General features: G+C 36.5%; 2 protein-coding genes across 2 annotated transcripts; both read right to left on the bottom strand.

The window, feature by feature from the left end:
- Positions 1 to 828: 828 nt before the first annotated feature.
- Positions 829 to 4,995, bottom strand: LOC138903249 (uncharacterized). Its single transcript, XM_070191185.1, has one exon. The coding sequence runs from the start codon at positions 4,993 to 4,995 to the stop codon at positions 4,243 to 4,245; it is 753 nt and encodes a 250-aa protein (XP_070047286.1). The 3' UTR covers positions 829 to 4,242.
- A 336-nt stretch (positions 4,996 to 5,331) lies between these two features.
- Positions 5,332 to 5,964, bottom strand: LOC117275084 (uncharacterized). Its single transcript, XM_070191192.1, has one exon. The coding sequence runs from the start codon at positions 5,962 to 5,964 to the stop codon at positions 5,332 to 5,334; it is 633 nt and encodes a 210-aa protein (XP_070047293.1).
- Between the last annotated feature and the right edge of the window lie 17,356 nt (positions 5,965 to 23,320).

The raw sequence follows: 23,320 nt of genomic DNA, 5'->3' as shown, positions 1-23,320 counted from the left end.
GGGGTCACTTGTCCGCATAAAAGTTTCTCGAAAATTTGAGATTTTCAAAAAATATCGTCACATGAAGATCTTTTTGTTCACCCATCTCAGTATGACTTTCATGTCCACCTAGATCATGTCCCAGTGTGTAACTCACTTTGCGCCTAGAATTGTAGTTACCCATGAAGTGGCCTGGTATTGTAGCTTGAGAGTTATTATGGCAGAAACATGTCTAGCTCATAGCAAAGTGTTCATTCTCTCTAACCAATACGTGATTTCATCCCAACATTAAGATGTCCTAGCTACATGATTTCACTTGTGTGAGGTTGAAAGTTAAGCAGCCTTATGATGAGCATATCGAATTGAAAGACAAATTCGTCGTATCTCTAGTCCTCTCATATAGGATCAACTATTGCTAAAGGTTAAGTTGTGGGGATGATAATAATCTCTCAAATATTCAACTTCTTTGATAACGACAAGGTCGGGAATCCAAACTAGAGTAAGAATTTGAAAAGTAAATGCGGAAGCAATAACAATAAGGAATTGAACAACTAGAACTAAAGGGCAGAAAATAAAGGATATGGAAAAATTGAAGGAAAGAATTCCAAAGAACTTCCAAGAACGCAAGTTCTATAGGCTTGATAAGATCAAAGCAACAACGTCTTGATTTATTGAAGAAATCAAACGCCTTTACTTAAAAGCAAATCAAAATAATAGATTCGGATCTTGACCGCTTTACGAGTAACTTGAGACAACAATTAATAACTAGTATAAATCGCCTTCTAAGAATACCACAAAGGAATCAAAGATATCATAATAGAGAAGTAATCTTATACCTTGAACTATGAATTAGTAAAGGTTGAAAGATAAATCTCAAAGCACAAGTAACAAAGGTTCAAAAGAACTCTCAAAGTATGATATACTTAATCAATAATGAAGTGTCTCAATGAATGAGAAGAACTCCTTATTTATAGAAGTACTAAGGCATAAAAAGTCCTTAAAATTAGGTAGGGTGGCTGCTAAGGCATCAAAAAGTCATTACAATTAGGTAGGGTGGTTGCTAAGGAGTAAAAAAAAGTCATTAAAATTAGGTGGGGGGCGGCCAAATCCCTTTGGGCAGATTTGGACCTTAAAACTACTAGTTTGGGCCATTGGTTTGGACTCCAATTGGGCTCCTTTTGAAACACCCCCTTTTGGACCTCTTTTAAGCTCATTTTGAGCCCATTTGGTGGACTTCAAGGACTAATTTAGTAGCCCAATTTTTCTCCTCTTGGACTTCAATTTGGATCACCAGATAATTGTAAAACTTGGATAATTCATCTACTTTGGGCTTGAGCTCTTCTTCCTCTACAATTAAAAGCTTCTTTATTTGCCATTGAAGTCCAGTAACCTTAGTCTGCAACTCTTTAGCTTGAGATCTTGTAAATGGCCTTGGATCTTCCAAAACTCTATCCTTGTCCTTGATGCTATCATTCCCCTCTTCTTGAAAAGAATTCGTCCCCGAATTTGATCCTACATCAAACAAAGACAAGTCAGCAACATTGAATGTACCACTTACTTGGAACTCACCAGGAAGGTCCAGCTTGTAAGAATTGTCTCTAATCCTTTCAAGGACTTGAAATGGGCCATCTCCTCTAGGATGCAACTTTGAATTCCTTTTGGAGGGAAATCTCTCCTTTCTAAAGTGAACCCAAACTAAGTCTCCAGGTTTAAAAATAACTTGTTTTCGACCCTTATTCTTTCTCAATGCAGTTTGCTCATTTTTCTTCTCAATTGCAAGCCTTGTTTGTTCATGAATTTTTTTTATCATCTCAGCCTTTGTCCTACCATTAAGATTAACAATATCATTAGTAGGTAATGGTAATAAATCAATGGGAGTGAAGGGATTAAAACCATAAACAACCTCAAAAGGAGACATACATGTAGAAGAATGGATTGTTCTATTGTAAGCAAATTCAATCATAGGTAAGTGAGCCTCCCAAGAAGTTAATTTACCTTTCAAAACAGCCCTCAACATGTTTCCTAAGGTTCTATTAACTACTTCAGTTTGTCCATCAGTTTGTGGGTGACAAGAAGTAGAAAACAACAATTTAGTGACTAACTTCCCCGAACATACACGCCAAAAGTGGCTCAAAAACTTAGCATCCCTATCACTAACAATAGTTCTAAATGTACCATGCAATTTGACAACTTCTTTTACAAAAATATCAGCAACATGTGAAGCGTCATTAGTTTTTAAACAAGGAATAAAATGAGCCATTTTGGAGAACCTATCTACCACAACATATATACTATCCTTACCTTACCTTGTTCGAGGCAAACCTAACACAAAATCCATAGAAATATCAATCCAAAGTGAAGTAGGAACAGGTAATAGCGTGTAAAGACCATGTGGTAACACTTTTGATTTAGCTTGTTTACATTCCAAACACTGTGCACACATTCTTTCAACATCTTTTCTCATTCCAGGCCAAAAGAAATTTTCAGCAAGTATGTCTAGTGTCTTTGGGACTCCAAAGTGACCCATAAGCCCTCCACAATGTGCTTCCCTTACAAATACTTCACGTAAAGAGCAATTAGGGATAAAAACTTATTTTCCTTAAAGAGAAACCCATCTTGGAGGTTAAACCTCTCAAAAGGACCCAACTTACAATCTGCAAAAATCTTGCCAAAATCAACATCATTAGCATAAAGTTCCTTGATTTGATCAAAACCCATCAATTTAGAAGTCAGGGTAGAAACTAAGACATACCTTCTTGAAAGTGCATCCGCAACAACATTCTATTTCCCTTGTTTGTAAGAAATTACATAAGGAAAGTTTCAATGAATTCAACCCACTTAGCATGCCTTCTACTAAGCTTACCTTGACTTTTCAAATATTTCAAGGATTCATGGTCAGTTTTAATGACAAACTCTCTTGGCCACATGTTGCCATGTGGCTAAAGCCCTTACCAAAGCATATAGCTCTTTGTCATAAGTGGAATAGTTTAATATGGATCCACTCAACTTCTCACTAAAGTAGGCAATAGGTTTAGAATCTTGCATCAAAACAGCACATATTCCTTTGCCAGAAGCATCACATTCAATTTCAAAAGATATAGAAAAATCAGGCAATTGTAACAATGGAGCAGAACATAACTTTTCTTTCAACAAGTTAAAAGCATCATCTTGTTCTTTTCCCCATGTAAAAATCTTATCCTTTTTAATAACTTCAGTTAAAGGAGAAGCAATGGTGCTAAAGTCTCTCACAAACCTCCTATAAAAACTAGCAAGTCCATGAAAACTCCTAACTTCAGTTACACTCTTAGGTTTTGGCCATTCTTTTATTGCTTTAATTTTCTCTTCATCAACCTCAACTCCTTTAGAACTAACCACAAAACCCAAGAAAATCACACGATCCATATAAAAAGTACACTTTTTAAGATTAGCAAATAAGAGTTGCTTTCTAAGAACTTCAAAAACTTATTTTAGGTGTTCTACATGCTCTTCTAAAGTGTTAGAAAAGATCAAGATATCATCGAAGTACACCACAACAAATTTTCCATGAAAATCCTTAAAGATATGATTCATTAATCTCATGAAAGTTCTAGGTGCATTAGTCAAGTCAAAAGGCATAACTAACCACTCATAAAGCCAATATTTGGTCTTAAAAGCAGTTTTCCATTCATCTCCTGGATTCATTCGAATCTGATTGTAACTACTTTTTAGATCAATTTTAGAAAACATTTTGGATCCATGTAATTGATCCAACATGTCATCAAGACGAGGAATAGGATGGCGATACTTTACCGTTATCTTGTTGATTGCTCTACATTCCACGCACATCCTCTAAGTTCCATCCTTTTTGGGTACCAATAGGACGGGAACAGAGCAAGGGCTCATGCTCTCTCTCACAAAGCCTTTCTCCAGCAGCTCCTCAACTTGCCTTTGAAGCTCTTTTGTCTCTTCTGGATTACTCCTATAAGCAGGCCTATTTGAGATTTGTGATCCAGGCACAAAATCAATTTGATGCTCAATGCAACGTAAAGGTGGCAATCCATTAGGAATATCTTCAGGAAAGATATCTTCCAAATCCTGCAAAAGAGAAGAAATACTACTTGGCAAAGAAGAAGTTAGTAACTCAGAATTAATCAAAACTTCTTTGAAAGTAAGTAGTATTATGGGCAACCCCTCTTTTCTTGCATTTAAACAATCTTTGGCTTTTATCTAACTATCTTTTTTTATTTCCTTAGCCTCTTTCCTCTCACCAAGACTTTCATTTTTTTAATTCAAGCCCCCTTTTATCTCTTCTCTCAAATTGTTGCCCTCTCTCTCTTTCTCTCGGCCATCTCTCTTTTTTTCTAACTCTTGGCCTTTTTTCTTTTCTTTTTCCTCAAGCTCACTTTTTATCCCTCCCCTTGGTTTCCCCATTATTTTCCTTAATCTCTTTTGATCTTCAAACACTTGAGAAGGAGATAAAGGTGCAAGATTAAATTTTCTGCCATTTAGCTCAAGAGAATATCTATTCTTCTTTCCATCATGAAAAACATTCCTATCATACTGCCAAGGATGACCCAGTAAGATATGACAAGCTTGCATAGGGACTATGTCAAAAAGAATATCATCCTCATATCTACCAACATTGAATGAAATCATGCATTGTTTGTTTACCTTTAGTTCACCACTATCATTTAACCATTGGAGTCTATAGGGAGTAGGGTGTTTCATGCATGCAAGTCCCAATTTTTTCACAAAGTATGAACTCACCACATTAGCACAACTACCACTATCAATTATCATAGAACAAGTTTTCTCCTTTATCCCACACCTAGTATGGAATATATTCTCCCTTTGTTCTTCATTATTGCTTCCAAAATTGATAGTCATAATCCTCCTAACTACCCCAATCATACTATCATTAGGTAGTTCTATATCATCATCATTACTCACATCTCCCTCTTCTTCTCCCTCACTTTTTTTCACTCTCATATCCTCCATCTTCTCTAAGAATGATGTTTCTTCTACTTGGACATTCATGCATCATATGTACCCTTCCGTTATATTTATGACACTAAATAGAACTAGAAGTATAAAAGGTTTAGGGTTAAAGGTTTTACCTCCCTCTTTGTTCTCAAATTTAACTTTATCCTTGTCTTCTTGAGATCTAGAAGAACTCTTCATCTCTTGATTCGACCATGGCTTCTTGGAGATGATGTTTGACCGACCTTTCCATGAGCTAGTTTGCTTTCTTTTATTTTGATTTTCTACCTTTACAGACAAATCAACTAACTTATCTATTGTTACATATTGTTGTAATTCTACCACATCAGCTATTTCCTTATTTAAACCATTTAAAAACCTAGCCATTGTAGCCTATTCTTCCTCCATACAATTAGCTTGGATCATAGCCATATCCATAGCCTTAAAGTACTCATCTACAGACATGGACCCTTGCTTCAATGTTTGAAGGCGTTGTTGTATCTCTCTTTGAAAGTGTGATGGTATGAATCTCTTTCTCATCACCCTCTTCATCTCAGTCCAAGTAGCAATTGGTGCTTGTCCTTCTTGCAATCTGTCCCTAATAAGCTTTTTCCACCAAATAGCAGCATAGTTAGAAAACTCAACAATAGCAAGTTTAACCTTCTTACCCTCAGAGTAGTTGTGACAGTCAAAGATGGCTTCAACCTTTCTCTCCCAATCAAGGTACAAATCTGGATCCGTTGTTCCCTTGAAAGATGGAATCTTCATCTTTATAGTACTTATATTATCATCTTCTACTCTACCTCTTTGTCCCCTCCTATCTCTTCCCACCCTATCAAAATCAATATCATTAAAATCATCTATAGGATTTTCTTTATTTACAATGGGTGCAAGGGGTACATTTCTCCTTGCTTGGGGCCTAACATTATTTTTCCTTCTAAGTTCAGCTATTGTATCATTTTGCTCAGCAATGGTGTCCCTCATCTCTTGGAGTTGCAAATTCCATCTTTCGAATTGTTGATGCATAGCTTGCAAGGTAAAATTATTTCTTGCTTTGATTTCGGCTTCTTGAAGAACCCTTTGTTCATCATCACTACCTGTACGTGACATCTTAAATAATTAAACTGTATCAGACAAATTGAATTTTTTCTCAATTGTTCTCACACACACTTTGCCTTATTTGTTTCTCTCTCAAAATAACCTTTGAACAAAATACTTTGTATATTTATAGTTAAACCCAACTCGTATAAAGTTCTTAGTAGAAAAATATAGATTTTTGGGGAACAAATGAAAGAAGAACCAAATCCTAGAACTATTAGGCTCGGTTGAAACAAGACACGAACAAAAAGGAAAGGATTATATATTTAGAATAGAAAGAGTAAAAATTGAATTTTTGTCTTATCTTTTATAAACTAGGATCCCCTCTTCTTGATTCCTTTGATAGTGTTTGGAAACAAATTAGATACAAAAGAAAGTTCCTGGAGAGCAAGATTTTTTTTTTTTAAACTGATTTTCATTTTTTTTTTTTGTTTTTTTTTTAACTTGTTTTTTTTCCTCTTAGTATTCAAGAAATCCCCAGAATTATCAAGAACGAAACCTTGATAGAACCGCTTTGATACCACTTGATAACGACAAGGTCGGGAATCCAAACTAAAGTAAGAATTTGAAAAGTAAATGCGGAAGCAATAACAATAAGGAATTGAACAACTAGAACTAAAGGGCAGAAAATAAAGGATATGGGAAAATTGAAGGAAAGAATTCCAAAGAACTTCCAAGAACGCAAGTTCTATAGGCTTGATAAGATCAAAGCAACAACGTCTTGATTTATTGAAGAAATCAAACGCCTTTACTTAAAAGCAAATCAAAACAATAGATTCGGATCTTGACCACTTTACGAGTAACTTGAGACAATAATTAATAACTAGTATAAATCGCCTTCTAAGAATACCACAAAGGAATCAAAGATATCACAATAGAGAAGTAATCTTACTACCTTGAACTATGAACTAGTAAAGGTTGAAAGATAAATCTCAAAGCACAAGTAACAAAGGTTCAAAAGAACTCTCAAAGTATGATATACTTAATCAATAATGAAGTATCTCAATGAATGAGAAGAACTCCTTATTTATAGAAGTACTAAGGCATAAAAGTCCTTAAAATTAGGTAGGGTGGCTGCTAAGGCATCAAAAAGTCATTACAATTAGGTAGGGTGGTTGCTAAGGAGTAAGAAAAGTCATTAAAATTAGGTGGGGGCGGCCAAATCCCTTTGGGGCAGATTTGGACCTTAAAACTACTAGTTTGGGCCATTGGTTTGGACTCCAATTGGGCTCCTTTTGAAACACTCCCTTTTGGACCTCTTTTAAGCTCATTTTGAGCCCATTTGGTGGACTTTAAGGAATGATTTGGTAGCCCATTCCTCCTCTTGGACTTCAATTTGGATCACCAAATAATTATAAAACTTGGATAATTCATCTACTTTGGGCTTGAGCTCTTCCTCTACAATTAAAAGCTTCTTTATTTGCCATTGAAGTCCAGCAACCTTAGTCTGCAACTCTTTAGCTTGAGATCTTGTAAATGGCCTTGGAGCTTCCAAAACTCTATCCTTATCCTTGATGCTATCATTCTTTTTCATCCCCATCGGCTTATGACATAGATTCCTTGTGTCAGTTAATGTTAAGAGCGTAATGCAATTTCATGCATTTTGAAACCCATATCACATTCGGGGTGCCAAAATATTCTCATTTCGAGTTGAATTATTTTTTCCTACACTCCAGGAGACGACTGGTGTCATGTACTTGGCCATTTCTCTTTGAGGCTTACTATTGCCGAACAAGGCACATATGTAATGAAACAATTGTTGTTGTCCTTTTTATGACTCATTTCCTTTAAATCTCATAATCATGAACATGGTCCCTACATTATCAATCCCTACTAGGAAACTCTATGCCTCATGTGTCAAATCAATGATGTCATCACAATGAAACCATGTTAGCACTATTGGTAGTAACCATCATGTCTCTTAGGATATAACCTCCTGAAATGCCGTGCTCGGCACATTGATGGATTCTTGAATAATTCCAGCCCAATCTCGAACCTCATTGTTCCTATTTTTAGTAAAACTATGGGGGTTAAAGGTTCAAACATGTCAAAGAAGAAACATCATTCCGTGATCAAATATATTGGATAGAAAATTTTATGGTCATATTCATGCTAGCACATTTAGAGTAATTGTTGGAGGTCGCAAAAGTTTTAGTTTGGGTGTTCGGTGTAGAGATTTAGAATTGAAGAAAGTGAACGGGTTATTCTAAAGATCTTCTATATGAATATGTTATGTGAGTAGCTAATAAAGGTAAAGTATGTTTAATCACAATAGGGAAAACTATGAGTATGATGTTTCCCTATTATTGTTCTCCATGTACCCGGTGTTTCGTCTGTCTATGTCTAAGAAGGTGAAGTTAATGGATAATTAGATTATGAGGAGCAACTATTTGCTATCCTTGTTAGATAAGTCCAAAAGTTAAGATTGCATCTGTCGAGTGCTATAGTTAAGTTTGTGAGTCGAGGAGATCACCTCGTAAGCCTAAAGTGTTGAGGAAAGGAAATATTCTTACTTGTTTGTAGAGCCAAATAGTTGTGGTTCAAAAACGTACCTTCTATGCATTATGGTTTAAATGTGTACATTTCATGTCAAGATACTACTACTTTTGTTAATAAAATTCCCTAATGTTAAGATCGGTGTTGTTGATATATACTGTGATGCGTCGTTGAGTAATGGATATATTGTTAGGATTGATTTCTGGGATTCTCTGACAGGTGGATAGGCCCAGTTACAGGGTAAACTCTGTCAAATTTTTTAAGAATTTGTAAAGATAGCCAAATCTTAAGGTCCATAAGTAAGTTGAAATTTTGGAAAGGATGTATAAGACCGATGTAGTCATAAGTACCTATGTATAATGGTTGGAGGTAAAATGATGGTAACTCTATTCTTATAAGGGACTTGTAAAACATTCGAGGACGAATGTTCTTAAGTGGGGGAGAATGTAACACCCCGAAAAATTTTGAAGTACTTAAGCGCTATTAAGAAAGTTGATGTGGGCTAATTATATTATTTTGTGTGCAGACAAGGACTATTATATTAATGATATCAATTGATCATGATAATAAATGTATGAGGTACATTAATAATGGTTTATGGTCTAATAGGAGCCCCAAGGTTAAGTCAAGTTGAAAATTTTATGATGGGATAAAGTTTCCAGTGAGTTCGCACAAGACCTAACTTCAAACGAGAATACCTCTCTTGATATGAAGATTTATATGGTTTATTACCTATCCAAAGAAAGATCTATGTGTATAATTTCTAGATCTTCAAACCGTTCATCATTTGGACATTCCTACAAGAAGATATGACCAAATTACCAAAGGCTGGCAAAATGCAATTCTGTGACCAATTCTGCGACCATTATGCGATCGCAGAAGTGGTTATGCGACCGCAAACTGGTCGCAGAATGGACCAGTACAGCCCAGTTTTTGGCACCGATTTTGCGGTGCATTTTCGACCCGCATAGCCATTTTGCGGTCCATTATGCGACAGCAGACCTGATTTCGGAGGGTTAATTTTTCTATTTTCCTAACCCGACTCCATTTTGATAAAGAGGCTTTGGGGCTTATTTTGAGGCAATCATTTGAGGATTTTTAGAGAGAAGAGAGTGTTCTAGAGAGAGAAAGTAGATGAAATGTTTTGTTCATCAAGATCTTTCCCAAGCTTTGAAATCCAACAAGAAAATGTCACAAGATCTTCATCTAAGAGGTAAGAATCAAACCCCTAGTCTTCAATTTCGAGTTTGGGATAAACGATGGGCGATTGGGAGTATGATTCTTGTGTGTAAGAGTATTATTTATACATTCTTGTACTAATAAGGTTTGTGGGAAGATTGTTGAGCTCAAATAAGTAAAGATTGGGTTGTGGAGTGAAGGAAATCTTGTAGAAGAACCTTGTAGTTAAATTTGCACACCTAGTGTTTGATAAAATGCTCAAATGAGCTGAGACCATGAATATCTTCCTAATTATGGTTCAATTTTGTTATGTCTCAAAATAGATTGGGATTGCTAGAATTTTCGGAACATTGTAGTAATTTAAGGAAAGCTCAAAGCAAGGTATGTTGGCTAAACTTTCTCTCTTAGAATTGAATTCCATAATGTTCCCGTAAGTTCCAAGTATGGTTGTCTCAAGTTCCTTATTCTACGTTTCGAGTTGTTCCCAATAAATTCGATTGTCCCGAATAAGCAAAGTATCGAGAATTGTGTAATCAAAACTTGTTCCGAATGTTTCTATCACATTATGTTATCCTTTGGGAATGTGTTCAAGAATTATATGTTTATTAAAATGCTATGTCTTTGAGTCGTGTTCCAAATGAAAGTTATGATGCCAAAATGTATGACAAAATATCAATATTCTTAAGACTCATAATTGCTCATATGTGTACCTAAAGTCTTGATTGGAAATGTCTTATTGTTGATAATCAATAAAGATGGTTGGAAGTGAAATAAGTGAATTGGGGATGTAGAGTGTGGCTAACATGCCAAGAATTTAAGTTATGATTGTGGCTAGTAGTGCAAATAATTTGAGAGGATGCGATAAAGAATATGAAATGAGCCTCGACTCATGATTTGAGGGCATGAAATAAGTTATGATTGTGGCCAAAGTGATTTGGAAAATAGAATTTGCCTAAGAGATTTGATACTCAATTCATGCCCATCAGTGGCTGCTTTAACTAATGCTTTGCTTTATAAATATATCCTGTGTGATTCGAGTTCTATATACTCATGTGTTGAAATTGTACATTGTCATTTCTGGGGAAAAGTATTGCAAGAATAAATGGTGTGTTGATTGTTTATCATTTTTCATGTGTGTTTCTATTGTTGGTTGGTATGCCTCATTCTTTGGGAAGAAACCATTTGTGTTTGAAGTTCCCATTTCAAATGGATTTGAAGTATATGATTTCTGAAATATTCTATATGTTGATATTTGATGGTGACCTTTGAAATTGAAAGAGGTGAAAGTGTGGAATATGAAATACGACCATCGTGCTAGGAATAAAGAATCTTGTGAATGGCCAAATGAGCCAAGGAAATACTGTCGTTGTGAATGACTGGAAATACTAATGAGAATTTATACAATGTAAAAGATGTTGAGGTGACTACAATTGTATTTATGTTACCTCTATGTGCAAATCAAGTCAAAAATATTTTTGGTAGCATCATTAGTAAAACTGAGGAAGGGTGGGTCATAAGGCCTACACCTGAAACTACACGTGCCAGTGTAGAGGTGGATTGTGATTATTCCCCTTATTTGGGCTGAAATTAAAATATTGGAGAAATTGTGATATTATTCCCCTTAATTGGGATGAAACTGGTAACAATTGTGGATTGGAAAAGTCAACCCACACGGCATATGTGGGAAGGCGTCCTAGCTGATCGGGTGGAGATCCGACGCCATATTGCGCAGATGGTGGTACTACTCTTGGTAACAACTTTCTTTCGCATCACATGTCAAACCACATTGTTCGTGGGGCGAGGGCCTAGCCGATCGGGCGTGATCGGACTCCGTGCTAACAAAGACAGTGGTATATCAGTGATAATGATCTCCCAACCAAAATTGTATATGAAGTTCGTATTTTAAAAATTATTATGTTTTAACTGGACATTTGGATATTCTTGATTGTGACTTGTTGTTTCTATGTGTTGCCTTTTCTTATATGGGCATTCTATTTTGAAAGAGGACTTTTAGCTATACATACTAGTGCTACTCGACAGTACTAACGTCCCTTTTGCCGGGGGCGCTGCATCTTTATTGGATGCAGGTGGTTCTACGACAAGCGGCATTGATCAGTGATAGCAGTGCACTCTTTTCAGCTGATTTGGTGAGCCCCACTTCATTTCGGGGTCATTCATCTTTTGTTTCTCATGTACTGTGTTTTGAGGTATAGCCGGGGCCTTGTTGCCGGCATTTCCATATTAGTCTTCTATTGTACTTAGAGGCTCCGTAGACAAGTTGTGGGTTGGGGTTGATGTTGAGAATTGAACTAGAAATGTTGGTATTTGGAAGTCATGTTTTTCATTAATTCTATAAACTCATAATATTTTGGAAATTATGATTGAAGCTGCTAATGGGAATGAAAAGGAAGTTGTTAATAAAATCTTTTTAGTGTTTGAATAATGGAGTACATCTCCTCTTTATTCATGGATGAGTTTGGGTAGAAGGAAATCTAATAGGCTTGCTCGGCTGGGTTCTCTCGGTTGAGCGCCAGTCGCACTCCCCGAGTTTGGGGCGTGACATATACCTTCCAACACAAAGCTTATTTGGAATAGTTGATTTATAAAGAATAACGCGGGACTTACAAGAACATCATGGAATTTAATTTTAGGAAAAAGTTTAGCCAATATACCTCGCTTTGAGCTTTCCTTAAATTACTACAACAATCCAAAAATTCTAGCAATCCCAATCTATTTTGAGACATAACAAAATTGAACACAAATTAGGAAGGTATTCATGGTTTTAGCTCATTTGAGCATTTTATCAGACACTAGGTGTGCAAATTTGGCTACAAGGTTCTTTTACAAGATTTCCTTCATTCTACAACCCAATCTTTACTTATTTGAGCTCAACAATCTTCCACAAACCTTATTGGTACATGTATGTATAAAGAATACTCTCATACCCAAGAATCATACTCCTAATCAACCATCTTCTACCCAAATTTGAAATTAAAAACTAGGGTATGGAACCTTACTTCTTAGATGAAGAACTTGTGAGATTTCCTTGTTAGATTTCAAAGCTTGGACAAGATCTTGATGAACAAAACACTTCATCTACTTCCTCTCTCTAGAACACTCTCACTTCCTCAAAATAAGCCCCAAAGCCTATTTATCAAAATGGGGTCGGGTTATGAAAATAGAAAAATTAACCCTCCGAACTCAGGTGTGCGGTCGCATAATGGACCACACAATCGGTATACGGGCCGCACAATGAACCGTAAAATTGGTGCCCTAAACTATGCTGCACTAGCCAGGTTTGCGACTATTTTGCGGTCGCATAACCACTTTTGCGATCGCATAATGATTCTGCGGTCGCACATCTAACCGCAGAATCACATTCTTCCAGCCTTTAGTAATTTGGTCATAAAAAAAAAAATTAATCCAAATATATTTTTCTTCTTTTTCGAAGTCTTTTATTAAAAAGAATCAAATCAAAAATATTTTCTTTCTTCTTTAGAAGTCATTCTTTCGAAAATTCCACCCCAAAAAAATATAAAACAATATATAAAAATCAAAATCCAAGAATATTTTTTTTATTCTTAAAGAATTTTCCTTTCAAAAATTCCCAAAAAAATAAATAAAAAAATTCAGAATTCAAAAATAATTTCCTTGTTAAGAAATTTTGTGGTCTATTTGTGTATGAAAAAAAAATAAAAAAAAGAGTTAGTTTATTTACTTTATTCCTAAAATCATTCCTTTAATCCTTTGGCCTTTCTCATTTCGTAGAACGATGTGCAACACTCCTTGGTATTAACAAGGGAACTCCGAGACTAACTTGGAACCTTAACGCACGATCGAGGATAGAAGAAGAGAAACATTTCCTAAATATCGTTGTAGCCTCCCTATTATAAGTGTGGCCGGGAACACACCGATAAGAGGGACTCTACTGACACAGCTCCATGACACCTTAGGACTCCTAAACTTGCTCTGATACTAAGTTTGTCACGCCCCGAACTCGAGGAGCGCGACCGGTGCTCAACCGACTAAACCCAGTCGAGCAAGCCTAATTTACATTAACCTCTCATCATTACTCATGCATGATTTACCACAACATAATAAGATTTTGACTTTCATATTGAATACATTTGGCTCAATGGCCTAAAATTCTCCTCACGATGGGTACATAGCTTTATAAATATCTATAAATATTATGAACATAGATACATGACAAAACTCAAAATTTTAAGTACATAACCCACAGTGTGCATGGAGCTTCTATGACAATAGATACCTATATACATAAAATGAACTAGACCCAAACACCCAATAGAATTGTAGTGGGCTCACCATAAGCTGAGTAGTGAAGAAGATCCCTATTAAAGATCCATATCATCCTGTAGAAGTATACCTGCATCCATTAAAAGATGCAGCGCCTCCGGCAAAAGGGACGTGAGTACATATGGAATAGTACTCGTATGTAAGGCAGTCAAAACAACATATGAAAATACGGTAACTCAAATAAGAGGCAAAAAAAGTACATCAATAAACTACGAAACATCCCATAGGATCACATTTCAAGTCTTATTATACCTACATCATTCTAAACTTCATTTAGGATCAACTGAACCATATGAACTATACGTGGAATACATAATATAATGTAATTGTAACAAAATGTACAAACAAGGCCAATGAAAGTGTCACGACCCAAACTGATGGGCCGCGACGGGCACTCGGTAGCTTACTCAACCGAATACCAACATAACGTATCTTCCGTATCATATTATCATAGGTAAATGAACCAAAAAGGCTGTCATGAGATGACTAAAATAAATCATGAGGGAATACTCGACATAGGATGATCCAACATATAATACAAACTTATACATATGACATGCGGTCCTATGAGACCAAAATGATCACTCGTACACTGAACATAGGTCGATAAGGCCATACAAGTATCCGTATAAATAATATCTCTCTACAAGCCTATAAGAGTACCTAAATATCATAAAGGTCGGGACAGAGCCCAGCCATACCAATCAATACATGTCCTAATCATACTGACCAAATAAGCAACTCTTGAGCAAACGGAGCGCACCAACACCTTCCATTGAGCTGATAGCCTACTTGGAGGACTCTCATCTTATCTATCGGGACCTGCAGGCATGAAACGCAGCATCCCCAGGTAAAAGGGACGTCAGTACAAATAATGTACCGAGTATGTAAGGAATGAAAATCAGTAAATAATAGACATGAGGGAAACATGGAGTAAAAGACTCAACATGTAAGTCTGAATAGCTCTGTGAATCATTTCATATTTATAATGTCATCCGTATGCGTATAAATATCATACCATGCATAGGTATACGCGTTCATAACATCATCAAGCCTTTGAGGGCATCCCATCATATCATCTCAGCCACTGTGGGAAAATCATCAACGTATACCAGATGATCGGGTGGTGGTGCGTATATAATGCCGTAACCTTTTCCCATATCCCATATATATATAATATACACGTATATAACGCCATCCGGTCATGGGTAAATATACATGTATAAATGCATGAAATGCATAAGAAGTACGTCAATAAAATCTCTCGGAACGTCATAAGACCATTATGCCTTTGATTAATGTCATGAAATAAACTTTATCAACTTACGTATTTTCTGAGACCCATGAACAGATGATAGAATAATAGGACACATGAGGGAATCAAGAACATAGGCACTTCTAATACTTCTATGAATAGAGTCATTTATGAAAGTTGTGCATTTGCTCATTTCGTTTGTATCATATGGATCATGCCAAAAGGAAAGAAGGGATAGCCTTAACATATCTGAGCCAATTCCCTTGACAAATCCCTCTAACACACGTCAATTGCGACACATCACATAACGGCGGATCGAAGTAGGGAAAAATCCGTATGATGTTCTTGAGAAAGATTATACTGAGCTCTCTTAGAATTGCAAATCCCGTTACTATTACGTCGGGTAACTTCGCATGATTTCCTTTGCTGAAGATTGTTACTTGGTAGATGTAAAACATCTTCGATTTTGTGAATTTGATCACAATCTTGTATGACTTTTCTTGCTGAAGCTCATCCGTTACTTAGAAGATGTAAGTATCTTCATTTTGTGAATTAGAGAAGTTTTTATGTCTTGGTTGTGTGTGTTAGAGGGATTTGTACCACATGACCATGATAGTAATGTGTATAAGCTATGTTAAGAGTGAGTAGTATTTTAAGTAATTTGAGATAATTTTTAATTATGTGAATAATTAGTTAATTATTAGATTAGTGGGGAATTACCAAGTTAATTAATGAATTGGTAATTAATTAAGATGTTGTGGACAAGCCTAAAAGGCTCTCCAACGTGGCAGCAAGATTTGGGCCAAATTTGTGACTCTTAAGTTCATTTAGTAAGGTGGCAAGATTGGAGGAGTCTTTGTGGCTAAGTCATCCACAAGAGTGGGGCCCACAACCCCCAATTTTAAGAGACTTTCTTATAATTAGTGAGATGTTACATACCATCAAGTTTTCTTCATGTTTCTACAAGGTGAATTCATGTATGCCTTACAAATCCAATAGAATCTCTTATGTAAAGAGAGTGGGTTCAGCAACCAAAACAGTTTCAAACCAAATGGAGATAACGTTGGAGCAAAACAATTCCAAACCAAATAGAGATAACGTCGGAGCAAAACAATTCTAAACCAAATAGAGATAACGTTGGTTGTTGATTCTGTAAAGCGTGAATTGCAAATTCTAGGAGAATCGGTTCAGGTATGTTAAGGCTATCCCTTCTTTCCTTTTAGCGTGATCCAAATGATACAAATGAAACGAGCAAAATACGTAACTTTAATAAATGATTCTATTCATAGAAATATTAGGGGTGTCTATATTCTTGATTCCCCATGTGTCTTATTATTCTATCATCTGTTCATGGGTCTCAGAAAATACGTAAGTTGATAAAGTTTATTTCATGATATTAATCAAAGGTATAATAGTATTATGACACTATGAAAGATTATATTGACATACTTCTCATGCATTGCATTCATTTACATTGACCCATGACCAGATGGCGTTATATACGCGTATATAGTTATATTATATGTATATGGGATATGGGAAAAGGTTACGGCGTTATATACGCACCACCACCTGATCAGCTGGTATACGTTGATGATTTACCCACAGTGGCCGAGATGATATGATGGGATGCCCTCAGAGGCTTGATGATGTTATGAACGCATATACCTATGAATGGTATGATATTTATACGCATACGCATGACATTATAAATATGAAATGATTCACAGAGCTATTCAGACTTACATGTTGAGTCTTTTACTCGTTTCTCTCATGTCTATTATTTACTGATTTTCATCCTTACATACTCGGTACATTATTTGTACTGACGTCCCTTTTGCTTGGGGGACGCTGCGTTTCATGCTCGTAGGTCTCGATAGACAGGTCGAGAGTCCTCCAAATAGGCTATCAGCTCAGCGGAAGGTGTTGGTGTACTCCATTTGCTCCGGAGTTGCTTGTATGGTCAGTATGATTTAGACGTGTATTGTTTGGTATGGCGGGACTCTGTCCCGACCTTTATGACAATTATATATTCTTAGAGGCTTGTAGACAGATGTCATGTACGTAAAAGAGTGTATGGCCTTGTCGGCCTATGTTTTGAGTATATAAAGGATCATATCGGCCTTATAGGTCCATATGTCAAATGTATAAGTATTTATATCAGATTGGGTTATCTTATATTGAGTATTCCCTTATGTTTATTCTGGTTATCCCATGATGGCCCGTTTGGCCCATTTGCCAATGACAGTACGATAAGAAGGATATGTAACGTTGGTACTCGGTTGAGTAAGGCACTGAGTGCCCGTCACGGCCCATCGGTTTGGGTCGTGACAAAAGTGGTATCAGAGCAGTTCTGTCCTAGGGAGTCTACAAGTCGTGTCTATTAGAGTCTTATTTATGGGTGTGTTGTGCACCACACTTATAAGCAGAAGGCTACAGGGCATTTAGGACTGTCACTCTTTCTTATTACTCTAAATCGTGTGGTAGAGCTCAGTTGTAAGAACTCAATTTCCTAAATTCTATTTTATTCTTAATGCGATGATACTTACATTCAGAAAGACAATTGGTAATAGGTTTAATGTGGCTGTGGAAGAGCTGAGTTAGAGGAACTCGATTTTTTCATGATACTTATGATGAGTAAATGTAAGGTCTTCAGTAGATCCTGTGCGTACTAAGACGTGTAAGCCTTTTGATAAGGACCCTTAAGGCAGGAACATCTATCCACCCCTATGGTGAAAGGCAATGAGAGGTTCAGAAGATAGATACAAGTTTCAACAAGTAAAAGAAGCAAGATGAAGAAGGGTACGAGGCGCCCAGTAAATGAAGATTATCAGTATTTACAATTCAGGCATAGGGATATAAGCCTTTTGAGTTACCTTCAAGTATAATAGAGATATGTACAATTGGCCACACACATTTCAGTTATGCCCTATGGGGGCTAATAGGTGTAGTTAAGAGAAGGACAGGATATCAGGATCCGGCTAGGGTTAGGGTAACCCAAATTGGTGAATGGATTGCTTGCGTTAGTTGACATTTCCGAAGAATATTGCGAATAGGCTAATAGATCTCCTTGTGAGACACCCAGATGGTGCACTCTAAAATAGTACAGCTAGATATGAGTACTACAAAGATAGGAACTAGAATCCTGGAAGGGATAAATATTATCTTAGTGTGACTCCCGTCCCTAGTAGAGAGAGAATATTAGGCAACCCGAAGAGCCAGTGGATGGAGCAAGGGGAGCTAAAAGCAAAAGAATGTCTTGTTCGAGTTTTCAGAATAAAGTGATGGACATAAATGTTAGCGGGAAATAAGAAGAGAGTTAATGAAGCATTATGAGTAAGATGTGATACATGGCTGACAACGGTAGATCAAGAAAATGATAGTATTACAGAGTTTATAGTCAAGTGAAGGAAAAGACGAGAGGTGACAGGCCTGGAGACAACAAAAGAGTATAGGCCATAAAGTCATATCCTCATTTCGAGAAATAAGTTCATGACTCCAACTCGACTACCAAAAGGAAAAGTTAGACCCCAGAGTAATAAGAAACTAGCATGGACTGATGAACAAGATAAACTAAACATGAACTAGGGACTGAGTAATAGTCGGCGTCCTGAGAATTTCAGATTTTATTCCGGCGATTATAGAATGAACGACAGAAGAATAACCTTTAAATGTCATTCAGGTAGACGCTTTCCCTAAAGCAATCAATGTGAGAAAAGGTAAGCTTAAGGGACTATGTGTGCCAGATACACTAAGTGTCACCCTCACAAGTAAGGAATTTTGTTATCCTTGGTACGGAAGGATTGCCGCAAAGGCGAGTAAGGGTCATCGATGATGTGAAAAGACGCTAATTGCCTTCTAAGAATACCATAAAAGAATCAAAGATATCGCAATAAAGAAGTAATCTTACTACCTTGAACTATGAACTTGCAAAGGTTGAAAGATAAATCTCAAAGCACAAGTAACAAAAGTTCAAAAGAACTCTCAAAGTATGATATACTTAATCAAAAATGAAGTCTTTCAATGAATGAGAAGAACTCCTTATTTATAGGAGTACTAAGGCATAAAAAAGTCATTACAATTAGGTAGGGTGGTTGCTAAGGAGTAAAAAAATTCATCAAATTAGGCAGGGGCTACTAAGGGGTAACAAAGTCATCAACATTAGGTAGGGTGGTTACTAAGAAATAAGAAAAGTCACAAAATTAGATAGGGGGCGGCCAAATCCTTTTGGGGCAGATTTGGGCCTTAAAAGTACTAGTTTGGGCCATTGGTTTGGACTCCAATTGGGCTCCATTTCAAACACCCCCATTTGGACCTCTTTTAAGCTCATTTTGGGCTCTTCTGGGTGCCCTTTTGCTAGATTTCAAGGGCCGAGTTCGGGACCCAATCTTCCTCCTCTTGGACTTCAATTTGGGCCATCAAATAATTGAAAAACTTGTATAATTTATCTCTTTTGGTTTTGAGCTCGTCCTCCACTATTAAAAGCTTCTTTATTTGCACTTGAAGTCTAATGGCCTTGTTTTGCAACTCTTTAGCTTGACATCTTGTTAAAGGCCATATTTGAGATTCCAAAGCTTCATCCTTGTCCTTGAATAGAGTTGAGATTCCTAGGATGATATCACTTACATTTAAAGAAAGCTGAGAAGGAACGAAAAGAATTTACATTTAAAGAAAGCTGAGAAGGAATGAAAAGAATTATTCGATTAATGATCCGGAGTTAGTTTCGTTATGAACGCACTTAAGAGTTTAGAGTTTTATACATGCAGCATATATATTGACAATCATACAACCATAGAAGATTCCGGTATAAGTTAAAAGAAAGAATTGAGCCCAGGGCATAGACAAAGGATTGAATTGTTAGAAGATTGTATCATGGATATTCCATAGCGCCCATGAAAGGCTAAAGTAATAACTAATACCATGAGCCGCATATCGGGAGATAGCTTAAGCCTACATAAAGGTTGATCAGAAGGAGGAGGAAACTAAAGAGTTACATCAACGAAGTAAATTAGGAATCTGATTATTGGACCCAGAAAATTATAGACCTCGTGATTGAGAACATTGCAGGATTACTCTTAGATATCAGAGGTACAAGAGAGATAGTATAGTAGCCATATCCTATAATGGCTCTATGATAAAGCTAGTTAGAAGAAATACCAGCCTCATAAGAAGTCAGTATGAAGCTCCCATCGGATTGTGTATGCACCAAAGGTGCAAGTATTATAATAGAGCTTCAAGTTGTGAATGTGAATCATACCTATGTGGAAGGGAGGTTATGAAAGAGATAGAAGATATGATGTGAGATTTTAAGGCAAGTAAGGTAAAGGTGAACAACATACGAGATACTCAAATGCAGAAGGTTGTGAATAGCCCATACTTCGGATAGAAGACTACAAGCACTGGGAATCAGTATCCAAGAATGATATCGGCATCGTCAGTGGCATATCATCCAGCCTATGGTTTCTAGGTATCGAGAGGACTAGTTAAGAGAGTAAAGAAGAGTAAGAGACGATGCGATGTCTCGCTTGATGTTCCAGAATAACACAAGGAAATCTATGGTACAAGCAAGTTGAAGGAAGGTTGCGAGTAGTATAAATAGATATGTGTAAGTCCCAAGCTAAAGAATGGTAAAGCGGCAGGGTTTTAAGAAGACAGGAGTAGGGATAAGAAAAGGTGAGTGATAAGGGGATGGGAATGGAAAAGTTCTCGGGATTAAGCCCATGAAAATAAGAGAGCTGATGGGTTCTTTAAGTTATAGAAAGCTCAGTATAACCTGAATGAACTCAAAGGAGTCAAGACTAATAGCATCTAGAAGAGATGGAATGTTTCCCTAGTAGTAGAATGAGGGTGTAATTGTAATAGATAAAGGATGATGTTTGGACCTTCGATTGAGTAATGATTTGATTTCATGAATTGTACAAGATTAAACTACCCACATAAGGTGAATCACATCGGGATGCTATGAAATACGGTTATGAAAACATGTTATCACCCCAGGTGGATCAGTCTAATCATTTCAAATGTTCCCCGATGAGACGTGAGCCATAGCGGCAGTATTACATAGAAGTTCAAGTTATCAGTGGTAGATTATAGATCAATATTCAGGTGAATCAACAATGGAGGAATAAAAGTTATAAAGAATGAGATGAGATTAGGTCGTCATCCTTAAGATGAACAGTAGTGAAGAAGCATTAAAGGACTTGGATTTATGCATATGGGATAAGCAACGAAAGTAACCTGGAGTTTGATAGCATACCTCGGTAATGATAAATTGAGGTAAGAGTTATGGTATAGTATGACCTACCTAGATGCAGTAAAGTCATACGGATGAATAACCAGGTTTATGAAATAAGATATAACAATATTCGTAAGTTCGACAAAGTACCTGATAACGACTAGGTCGGGAATCCAAACTAGAGTAAGAATTTGAAAAGTAAATGTGGAGGCAATAACAATAAGGAATTGAACAACTAGAACTAAATGGAAGAAAATAAAAGATATGGGAAAATTCAAGGAAATAATTTCAAGAACTTCCAAGAATGCAAGTTCTATAGCCTTGACAAGATCAAAGCAACAACATCTTGATTTATTGAAGAAATCAAATGCCTCTACTTAAAATCAAATCAAAATAATAGATTTGGATCTTGACCGCTTTACGAGTAACTTGAGACAACAATTAATAACTAGTATTAATCGCCTTTTAAGAATACCACAAAGGAATCAAAGATATCACAATAGAGAAGCAATCTTACTACCTTGAACTATGAACTAGTAAAGGTTGAAAGATAAATCTCAAAGCACAAGTAACAAAGGTTCAAAAGAACTCTCAAAGTATGATTTACTTAATCAATAATGAAGTGTCTCGATGAATGAGAAGAACTCCTTATTTATAGAAGTACTACGGCATAAAAAGTCCTTAAAATTAGGTAGGGTGGCTGCTAAGGTATCAAATAGTCATTACAATTAGGTAGGGTGGTTGCTAAGGAGTAAGAAAAGTCATTAAAATTAGGTTTGGGGGGGGGTGGGCAAATCCCTTTAGGGGCAGATTTGAACCTTAAAACTACTAGTTTGGGTCATTGGTTTGGACTCCAATTGGGCTCCTTTTGAAACACCCCCTTTTGGACCTCTTTTAATCTCATTTTGAGCCCATTTGGTGGACTTCAAGGACTGATTTGGTATCCCAATCTTCCCCCTCTTGGACTTCAATTTAGATCACCAAATAATTATAAAACTTGGATAATTCATCTACTTTGGGCTTGAGCTCTTCCTCTACAATTAAAAGCTTCTTTATTTGCCATTGAAGTCCAGCAACCTTAGTCTGCAACTCTTTAGCTTGAGATCTTGTTAATGGCCTTGGAGCTTCCAAAACTCTATCCTTATCCTTGATGCTATCATTCCACTCTTCTTTAAAAGAATTCGTCCCCGAATTCGATCCTACATCAAACAAAGACAAGTCAACAACATTGAATGTAGCACTTACTTGGAACTCATAAGGAAGGTCTAGCTTGTAAGCATTGTCTCCAATCCTTTCAAGGACTTGAAATGGGCCATCTCCTCTTGGATGCAACTTTGACTTCTTTTGGAGGGAAATCTCTCCTTTCTAAAGTGAACCCAAACTAAATCTCCAGGTTTAAAAATAACTTGTTTTCGACCCTTATTTTTTCTCAAGGCAGTTTGCTCATTTTTCTTCTCAACTGCAAGCCTTGTTTGTTCATGAATTTTTTTCATCATCTCAGTCTTTGTCCTACCATCAAGATAAAAAATATCATTAGAAGGTAATGGTAATAAATCAAGGGGAGTGAAGGGATTAAAACCATAAACAACCTCAAAAGAAGACATACCTGTAGAAGAATGGATTGTTCTATTGGAAGCAAATTCAATCATAGGTAAGTGAGCTTCCCAAGAAGTTAATTTACCTTTCAAAATAGCCCTCAACATGTTTCCTAAGGTTCTAGTAACTACTTTAATTTGTCCATCAGTTTGTGGGTGAAAAGAAGTAGAAAACAACAATTTAGTGCCTAACTTCCCCCAAAA

The sequence above is a fragment of the Nicotiana tomentosiformis genome, chromosome 1 (genome assembly GCF_000390325.3).
Source record: "Nicotiana tomentosiformis chromosome 1, ASM39032v3, whole genome shotgun sequence".
Classification (NCBI taxonomy): domain Eukaryota; kingdom Viridiplantae; phylum Streptophyta; class Magnoliopsida; order Solanales; family Solanaceae; genus Nicotiana; species Nicotiana tomentosiformis.
The sequence above is the reverse complement of the archived record's forward strand: the minus strand, read 5'-3'. Positions and strand labels throughout refer to the sequence as shown.

Bases quoted from the DNA above. Each gene is read 5' to 3' on its own strand.
- LOC138903249 (XM_070191185.1), bottom strand. From the start codon at position 4,995: ATGAATGTCCAAGTAGAAGAAACATCATTCTTAGAGAAGATGGAGGAT.
- LOC117275084 (XM_070191192.1), bottom strand. From the start codon at position 5,964: ATGCATCAACAATTCGAAAGATGGAATTTGCAACTCCAAGAGATGAGG.